General features: G+C 28.1%; 1 protein-coding gene across 1 annotated transcript; it reads right to left on the reverse strand.

Moving 5' to 3' along the window:
* Nucleotides 1-5936: 5936 nt before the first annotated feature.
* On the reverse strand, nt 5937-10467 carry LOC129286541 (probable polygalacturonase At3g15720). Its single transcript, XM_054922491.1, has 6 exons — nt 10441-10467; nt 10105-10287; nt 8251-8458; nt 7300-7378; nt 6588-6696; nt 5937-6281 (listed from the first exon to the last, which is right to left on the reverse strand). The coding sequence occupies exons 1-6, from the start codon at nt 10465-10467 to the stop codon at nt 5937-5939; spliced, it is 951 nt and encodes a 316-aa protein (XP_054778466.1).
* Between the last annotated feature and the right edge of the window lie 294 nt (nt 10468-10761).

The raw sequence follows: 10761 nt of genomic DNA on the forward strand, positions 1-10761 counted from the left end.
GGAAAATTTTACATAATCATTGTGTATTTTTGTGTATTGCATATAGTTTCAAAAATGAGATACAATTAAGTCTTGAAATTAATGATTTCAAAACCAGACTAGATTGGATGGTCTCAAATCAGTTCAAAGCATCTAGCTATTTTTGCTATTGGACCACATTAATGGATTGCTCCTAATAGACGGTTGGACAGTGAACCACTTAAAAATCGTGAATTGAAGCAGTTGAACTAGGTAGCCCAAATTTTACAACTTATGTAGCAATTTTATTTTTTTTCTTATATTTTATTATTATATACATATATACTTTTTTTATTTAATTAATCACTTGTTTGACCATTGATTCAGCTAGTTGTACCATATAAATCGTGAACTGTTAGGCTTTCTAGTTCAATGTCCAATTCAGTTTTGAAAATATTGCTTGGAATAGTGATAAACAACTTCAGAACAATTGGATTTATACATTTAGGCTCTGTTCGAAGAACGTATGTACAATCGTCTTGAACGAGAAATGATTGCAACAATGATATTTGCAACCTTACTTATGTATCATCAGTTTGGCCATTCCCTGAAGCACCATACTTGAGGACATCAAAAATAGGATCAGCTTGTGAAGCAACAAAAACAAAAAAGAGGATAGCAAATAGGCCTTGCATATTCATTTTTAGAACTGAACACAAGACTTTTTTACTTTACTGAGAAAAATTAAAAAGAAAAGAAAAATCTTTCAGTGTAGGAAGGAAACTAGAATTTTACTTGTCTATGATGATGGTTTGTGAGCTCAAGAGAATGACCTGAATTTATATATAGTCTAGTGGAAGAGACATAAATTAATAATTAACTTTTTGGGATTTTTGTTGATTTCTTCCTATGATCATCCACCATATATATATATTTTTAATCTTTTAGTCCATATTACAGCATTTCCATGTTTGAATTCATTAAAAATAGAAGTTTAAGTGTTCTGATGCAAGGTCAACTATATATTATTCTGGATGTATTCATGAATCATAAATATTTTATCCTCCTATAATTTAAGAAATGGAGTAAATAAGTAATTCACGATTGATGAATTAAATGAAGGGAGATATATATTAATGTGTTAATACTATTAATAACAAGAATTTGTTATGGCTAAGTATATAAGTTTATTTCTTAATCTAGCGAATATTATATATATACTATTTGCCTCTATTATTGTTTGTTACATATAACTAGAAAAGAGGCGCCTACATTATACGAGTATTAAAAATTTACACGCAGAACAAAAATTTAAATAAAATAAGAAGTATTTCTACAACAAATCTACAATATAAAATATATTGATGATTGTAACATCCTGATTTTTATATAATAAAGAAATTGTGGAATTTAGGTTTTGAGGAAAAAATGATAATAATAAGAATTTATATTATTTGAGGTTATTTAGAAATGATATTATGGTTAGGTATTTAATTATAAATTTAAAAATTTAAATTTAAAATCACATAAGCAATATTTAGTTAAGATATAATACATAAATAATTTTTTATGTGTGTTAAAAAAAAAGAAGGTAGAAGGAACCAAAAAAAGAGGGTGGAAGGTTATTGTTTCTAAGTCCCACATTGGTTAGATGAGGGAAGAGAAGAGGTACCTTCATGTATAAAAAGGAGGGGTGTGTGCATTAGGAAGCATGAGAGGCTAAGATGCAATTTAGAGGAAATTGCAACTTTTGGCCCAAAGGTTTGAATAATTAAATTCAAACCTATAGTTTTTTTTAATATAATTTTGAGACTCACAATCCCATTTTTATATTATTTTTCTCTCTTCCTCTCACGTTGCTCGTCGTTTTCTTGCAAGGGGGATTATTTTCTTTTTCTTCAGGTATGTTCTAACTTTCTTGTTTAGATTAGCATTTAAAAATTTATTTAATTACAAAATTAATTTTATAGTTATTTTCTAAATAATATTAGCTTTCTAGTGATATGATTATTTGTAGGATAGAGTAAATATTTTGATTAGGATTTTTCTATAGGATAGTTAATCTGATGATATGATGGATTAAAAATATAGGTTAAAATTCTTAGGGATATAATAAATATTATAGAATATTTTTTTGAGGTTGAAACTCATGTTTAAAAATTTTTGAGTTAAAATCTAGATCTATATGGTTGAATTTATGTGGAATCTGAGATGTAGGGATAAACCTATGATTATTAAATATTTATTTAAGTATGAATAGGTATTTTTGAGGTTATAGAAAGGTGATTTGAGGCTTCAGGATAATTTTAAAATTTAATTTATTTTTGGATAAATTTTTAGAATATAGAAGGATGAAATTGTGATACTAGAAGTGAATTGAGGATAAAAAAAAATAGTTCATTAGGGTACGAGAATTTTAGAAAAGAATTTAGAAAGTTAAATGAGGCATAAATCTTAAATTAGTGTTAATATGGACTATAGATCTAAGACTTTCTAACTCTTTAAATTAGAGTTATTTATTTTAATGTAAAATTAATATATAGTATTGTGAAATAATTATGTAGATTATATTGATAAAGATAGTGGTGAAAAAGGAGTTGTGAAGGGGAACTTGTTATTCAAGACACAAGGTAACCATTATTAATGTGTTGTGATGGGTGTATTTGTGAATGGTTATGTGTTGTTTTATTGTTTGGAAAAATTATGAATTATTGAAAATAAATACTGTACATACTTGTTTGAAATTATTGCCAAGTGGGTTAAAAATTTATTTTTGTTTATCATGATGAGATATTATTATTCGGATATATTCCTGTTTGGATATTTGAATGATGCATGACTTGTCAGGGTATTTTAATGTATGGTGTTAATGAAAATTTCTGTTCGGTTAATTATTACCACGTGGTAAGCCCTCATTGGACCCAATGAGTGGCGTGTCGCTTGGTCCAACTCACCTTTGGCCGGGTGATTTGGCGTCCGAGCATGGTGAAAGGAGGATATAAGGTGCAGTCATACAATTAAATACTTGTTCGGTTTGTTTGAAAATATTGTTCGGTTAAATGTTTTGTGTGCCCACTTAGTAATCGCATGATTAGTTACATCCGCATGCATCATTACATATTAATTTTTAGTTACTGGGACTTTTAAGTCTCATTCCCCGTGGTTAATATTTTTACAGGAGCGAATCCGGCCGAGAAAGCACCAGAGGTGTAATTATGGTGTATGAGACACCATCTTTTACGTTGCCTCTTATTTTGGATTATACAATGTATCTTGTGTCAACTTAGGATATATCTTGTCTATGGAGCATGTAAACTCTAATCCTTTTTATTAAATGCATTTATATGTCCAAGAGGATTATGTCTATCCCTTTTGATTCATGACCTAATTTGAATAACATACTATGAGGATAATGTCTGTCCCTCATGGTTCTAATTGCTTTTTGAGATATTTTAAGACCTGTGGTATATTGTCTTGGATGTATCATGGTAGAAAAATACCATGATAAGGGTATGATAAGGGTTCAATAAAAAAATGATTTGTTGAATTAATAATTTGCGAAAAATCGGTTTGTAAATTTGAGGGTGTTACAATGATCACCTTACAAAATAAGTAATTAATAAATACTCTTTTATTAAAAAATGTAAGGTATTTTAAGTATTTCAAGATGTAATTATTATACTTTTTTTAAAAGTGCTTCTAATAAATGAATCATTTTATCTTTATTTTAAGTAAAATACCTTATTAAATAAAGGTACATAGGAAATATATTATTAGTTTAAAAATAATTAACTATTTAATTGTAAGCGAGATTTGATTAAAAATACTTTATATTTTTTAACAGATAAGTAGCACATAAATAATTAATAATATAATATATTTCTATCCATGCATTTATTTTTTAATTAACTGGATAATATTTTTATAAGTAGAAGTTAAATAGTACATATTCCCTCCGTTTATATATATAGGAGAAAAAAAAATGCATTATATAGTTTAAAAAGATTAGTTAATCATAATAATTATGTCTGAAAATAAAAAAAATAAACTAAAATGCCCCATATTAACTAACATAAGCATACATTAATTATTTTTTATTAATGTAAATTATGAGGGATAATTTAAAAAATTTGTAATAAATACTTATCAAAATAAGTAATTTTACTTATATAAAAAAATAAATAAAAACTGATAATTTTTCTTATAAATAATAACGGAGAGAGTAAGATTGAAGAACATCTTCCTGGCGAAAACGGGAGAAAAGTAACATATTGGTACTCTAAGTCAACAAAAAATCGTATTCTTTATAATAAATAAATTAATTTATTGTTGTATTTGACCTCACCATCTCTAATGTTTATAGCCAACGCAGCACATCCAAATTATTAATAGGATCATCGCCAATCCCAATGGCGTGATTCTTGTAATTAATTAAAAACATAATGGTTGTTTTATCCATCAAATTAGAATGTTGGTGTGGTGAGAAAAATTCTTAGATAAATCAAATATATCATGTTATTTAAAGTCTGTCTAATAAAAATATGACACTTAAATGGTATTAAATATAAATTAATTTTGATATCAATAATAATAAAGAGAGAAAAGGTAATAAATTAATTATGCATGCTATTATAAAAATAAAATTAATGAAAATGATGTCACATAAAATTTTATTTAAATGACTTTAAGTATTTTAATTAGACAGATCACAAATGATGTGATGCAGTTAGTTTACTTAAAAATTTCTCATGGTACTATTCTTTGTCGTATGAAATTAATCGTATTATTGATACTACTCTAACTTTAATTTATAAGATATTTTTAAATAAAATCAGACATATCAATAAATTTTATACCTTACAATCTTTTTTTTAAAACAAGATATAAACTTTTAAAAATATTTTTATTTAATATTTCATTGGTACAAAGATATTAAAGAGAAATAATATGGGAAGTGTGATATTAAAAAAATATCGTTGATGAAATTTTAATTTTATTAAAGTTTTTTTATATTTTTTAAAAAATAAATTTTACCAAGAAATATTTTATAAATTGAGACCTGGGGGTATAATTTTTGCATGGACTACTATTTTTGGTGGGTTATGCCAATGCTACGTACATGTCGCCCAATACAATAACTGTTTTTTAATATGCACAAATATGGCCAAATTCCCAATCTCCAGGACTTGTGCCATAACATTGGGTGGACTTTGCAAATGCCATTATGTGGGAATATAATCATTTCCTCCAATAGAAAAGAGTATTATGGATCTTAATATTGTGATCCATTGTATTTTGCTTGATGCAATGTGCAGTTTTGGAAAGCTCAATGCTACAAGAGAACTATTTTCTAGTATGCCTTTTTAACATTATATGAAAATATGGGTTAACTCACCCAGTTAAATTGATAAATTAAATTATGGTTTTGACAATTAGATACTGAAAATCGGATCATTTAACAGGTCAAGGTATTGGTTCAACATCTAAAAATGTATGTGATTGACTTTAGCCTTTGAAACATCATTTAAGGAGGATTTGCGGTTGCATAAGTGCCTCTCCATCATCAATAATAAAGATGTTTACAATGATAATGAGAAATTGGTTCTTTGACCCCTTTCCGTAACCATAAAGAAGTTTCTAATGTTTACAATCTGAAATATCACAATAACAATCCATCAACCCGTAGAATCTTGTGATGACACTTTTAATTTGACTACAGTGATTCAGGCACACTTTCGGATTCAATCTCTTCTATTCCCATGAATTGATATGTGGAATGATATTTAGGGTTATGAATTTGGTTGCAATCATTTCTATAGTCTGAATATGAACTCAATTGATTGGTTAGGAGCAACCAATTCCAACATCATATCCTTAAGAGTGAAAACTCTCATTTTTCATCAGCAAAATAGACAACAATTTCTCTATTCTAAGCAAACTAATTAAAGTTCAAAATGATGAACTCTGAAAGAAAAGGGTCACTTTAGGCACGAAACCTGAGGAATGTTGGAGGCAGAACTTTTGCCGTGTGCATTTGAGCATGACGACCTGGTCTTCATTTTAGGATTAGACGATGTAATTTTGATGTTGTCCAAGACAAGGTTAGTGCATCCTACAACATTGTCACACATCAGTTTGATTGCTTCCTCAAAATATGAAGTTCCTCGGAAATTCCTATATGTAATGTCACTGATTTTTATAGCCTTTTTGTTGCCACCAGTTGCAGCAAAAGCAGTGTAGTATTGGTTGATGAGCACTGGGTACTGAACATCTTTCAATATGATGTCCTCAAATGTGATCTTTCTGACGTACCCAAATCCTCCCTGGTTATGAACAACGTCACATAGTTTGGTCAGACATGATTGAAAGAGAATGTTAATAACTGCTAATAATTTAATATTTAATATTAATAATGTAAAAATGGATAGGATTTAATAGATTAAAGAATACCATCATAGTACTTTTATCACAAAATATATATATATATATATATAACGAAATACAATCCAATCATATCGAATCATTTAAGGCACTGGTACAAACATTAATGTTAAAAGACACCGATTTAATACTTTAATGATTCAAACAAGCAGGTTGACCCAGATTTTTATACGTAACCTTTTTCTTACCTCCCAAGTCTTGATTCTTGCTCCATTTGAAGTTCTGGTGAAGGTGCAGTTACTGACATGGATCTCTTCCACTGCGCCATAAGTTCCACCTTTTCCCAGGCTTCCAATGCTAATAAATATAATATATTCACCAACAAATACCAAAAAACAATTGGATTATTTATCAAACACTTGTAAATTTCTTGCATATGATATATATATATATATATATATATAAATTTTTGGATGTACTTAATACACCACATCATTTATACACAATCTAATAAAAACATGCTATATCACATAATTGTAAATATAAATTAATTTTATCATTAATGATTGTAAAGAAATAAAAGGCAAAAAAATTAAATAAATTTTATTTTAAAAATAAAAATATTAAAAATAACGACATACAAAATTTTATTTGAATAGAGCGTGTAGGACCAAGATGATATTTCTCTTGGTGCTCCCCTTCGTAGATCCCTCCAGCCTCACACGATATGTAGGTGGGGCCCACTTTTAAAATTTTTTTAAAAAGTGGGCATCGCCCATCCATGTGAGGGGAAGGGGGAGTATCAAGAAAGAGTCACCCTTGAGTATGAATGAGGTGGTACTTCTAATGCATGTAAAAATTTCCCAATGTACGCGCAAACGCGTATACACAAACAAACATATATAGACACACACATGTATATATTAATGAAAAGTATATAGGGTATTTAAGTGACATTACCTTATGCCATGACCAGGTCCACAGAAGATACCGCTAATGTTCATATTGGAACCTCCATTAATGGTAATGCAGTCATCACCTTCATAAAAAATGCATAGGAATGAATAGAGAAGACCCAAATGGGAATTAATCAACCAATGACTAATTTGGATAAGTAGAAACGATCCTCGATCTTTTTTAATTTCTTTAAGATGAAAAGTTTCTCTCCTCAAGAACGTGATGTATTTGAATATTAGTTGGTAGTAGTATGATATCGGATAGTTTTCACAAGATAAAGACGATAACTCAAATAGGTAGAGTTAAAATGATTTTGTGAATGAGATATGAGTCGGGTTTTCTTACACAAGAAAAGTAATATTTAAGTAAACAATAATAAAAAAAAAAGGAGAATGATAAGTGAGGATTTTGTAAAAAAGTTAATATCAAATTAGCAATTTAGTACTAAAACATAGAAGAAGGAGTACTAAATTTAGAAATATTAGTATTGAAGAAATCTTAATTTGATATTAACTTTCTTTTAGGGAGAATAACAAGAAAATACCTTATAAAAAAGTTAATACTCCATCCATCCTAAATTATAAGACATTTTTTAAGGAGTTTCTCCATCTCAAAATATAAAATACTTTGGGTAGATTAAAGTTTCATTAAATGCATCAATTTCAATGTTACTATTTCTCTCTCTATAATTAATTTTTGTTTTTAATCTCTACAATATATTAAATGATGAGTATTTTTAAAAATGTATATTTTTATTTTGAAAAGATAAGATTGTTAGGTATATTTAATGAGGTTTGTTGGTGTGTGAGATTTTGTTTAAAAGTGTCTCATAATTTAACATCAAATTAGGAGTATTTTGTTAGGTGCATTTAGGAGTATCAAATTAGGAATTTCAGTATTAAAACATGAGAGAATGAGTACTGAACTTAGGCACGATAGTGTGAAAGAAATTACCAACTTCCATGATAGAATTTCGGACTTTGACATGGGATGATCCAGAGATGCCAAGGCCATCAGTGTTAGGGCTTTCGCCAGGAGCAACAAGATGAATATTGGAGACAATGGAACCATTACAACCGTTTAAGGATATGTGACCTCCTGGGCTGTTAACCAACTTCACCCTCCTAAGTTTAAGGTGTTCACATGCATGGAATGATACAGCCTGCACAAATAACTCACATTCATAATTATCAATGCTAAATTTAAACGATGCAGAAAGTTACATATTGTTAATGAACCGTAAATATTGTTGCTCCTCTCACAATTCTTGGGTTTATGTGCATTTTTGTCTTTTTATATTCATTTATTATATTTTTTTCACTTGTAAATGAAGTTTCTATTTTTGTATTTTTTTCCTTTTTTTTAAATTTCTTCACTTGTCAAGGAAAACATATCTAGTTTTAGTATGGGCAAGATATATATACATACTTAGTTTTATATACTTATATACTTATATACTTATATCCAATTAAATTATGACAAATGAATTTTAATGTATTAATAGTATTAATAACAAGAATTTATTATAGAATAAATTATTTATAAAAGATATATATATATATATATATATATTGATTTAATTGAGAACAATCGCATTAAGTGTACATCTAAAGTTGAATATCTAAGTTTTTTCCTTTTACTTTATACTACCCCAGTTTCTATTATAAAACACATCTAACCTCCACAATCCTCATAAGGAGAATTAAGAAAATGTAGTTACATGAAAATACTTCCCTAGTCATTTATTTCATCAGAAAATATGATAAACTTTTAATTTTACTCATATTTAAATGAAAAAAATTAAAATTTACAATACATTCTCTCTTATGAGTAATGAATTTAAATTGGGGTCATGTTAAAAAAACACAATTAATACCCCATTCACCAAGTATTTTATACCAAGGACTGTCAATTTTTTTTTAGATGGTATCTTATCAATTATAATAAGAACAGCATCGAGTAAGTCTTTTGGTATATTTGTGCTGAAAATGGTTCTCAGCTGTCTATTTCTGAATGTATAATATTTATACTGGTTCAGTTTTACAAAAATTCAAATAGAGCAGTTTCAATGCGCCAATTTTGAACCATCCAAACCAATCAAGATTTAATATTATTTTATTTTTATATTTTTAATGGACGCAAAATTTTAGATAAAGATAATCTCCTAATTCTCATATATATATATATATATATTTATTACAAAAATTGATTTTTTAAATTAAAAATTTTAATAGTATTTTTGTTTTGATAAAATTGATTATTTATTAATAATTTTAATCAATTAAATCATAAGGACTTGGTTGAAACAAGAAAATTATATGGTTAGCTGTTGCAGGGACTTATATGTGATATACTGTTTGAAACCTAAAAACTAAGCTAGCCCTAAATAAAAGCAAGGATTTGGTGTTTGGAATAACTTTGATATGGAGTTTATGAATTCATACTTGAAAGAGACATTGATAGGTTGTCTAAGTGTGAGTGGACTAAAAATGATATGGAAAGTTTCACATTAAATAAAGTCGAGCTTAACAATTAATATAAAATAAGGAGAAATGATTCATAAACTTGAATTTTAAAGTTTTGAATTAAGATGTGATGTCATTTCATTATTCTTGCTTGTCTTTCCTCTCCCCTTGTTCCCAGGTAGTTGCTCCCCATTCTCAAAAATACTATCCAATCTAATTAAAAATTTTCTAAAACTAGGACCTACATACTAAATTTTTTTAAAATTTTAAATATTGACCGTTAAAATAAGATTTAAACAATAATTCAAATCTCACAGCATCAATGACAATACAATGAACTTACTCGAGGCCTTTGACATCTGGACTTTTGGAAACAGTCCCACCATGGAGCACCTTGGCCATTAAGAGCTCCTCCACCTTTGACAACAAGACCATCTATGTACATAAACTTAATCCATGCTCCTCTTTCACTGCTTCGCCATCTCCAACCTTTTAATTCCTTTGGTGCACTTATGATTCCTCGAATCTGCCAAAATCATGTTTTCTGGTTAGGTCAAACAGGAATTAAGGGAGGAAATGTAATTTTTATTGGTTTAATTTAACGTTTAGATCCTTTATAAACAAATGTAAAAACAAATTGCGCGTCATGATATAATTCAATATCTAGTATCTAATTAACCTCTCCCCGCAGGGAAGAGAGTGCCATATGCACACATGGATCACTCACACAGTGTACACAACACACATCATCTACCTATCCCCCACACACCTATGGTCCCATTTCGTTGCAAGAAATGAAGGGCTTTTTTGGTTTTCTATTGGTCAAAAATCAATTTGTTAAAAGTTCATTTATAAAAAATCAATTTAATAAAAGTTAGATGTGATAATGAAATCTGTGTTTGGATATAATTTTTTAAAAATCAATTTGGTAAATTGAAAGTTATTTAGATTATATATATTGTATATATTTGTGAATGTATAATTACTGAAAGGACATTGA

Source organism: Prosopis cineraria, unplaced genomic scaffold, assembly GCF_029017545.1.
Source record: "Prosopis cineraria cultivar Desert tree isolate PC_DT_omini unplaced genomic scaffold, ASM2901754v1 PC11, whole genome shotgun sequence".
Classification (NCBI taxonomy): Eukaryota; Viridiplantae; Streptophyta; class Magnoliopsida; order Fabales; family Fabaceae; genus Prosopis; species Prosopis cineraria.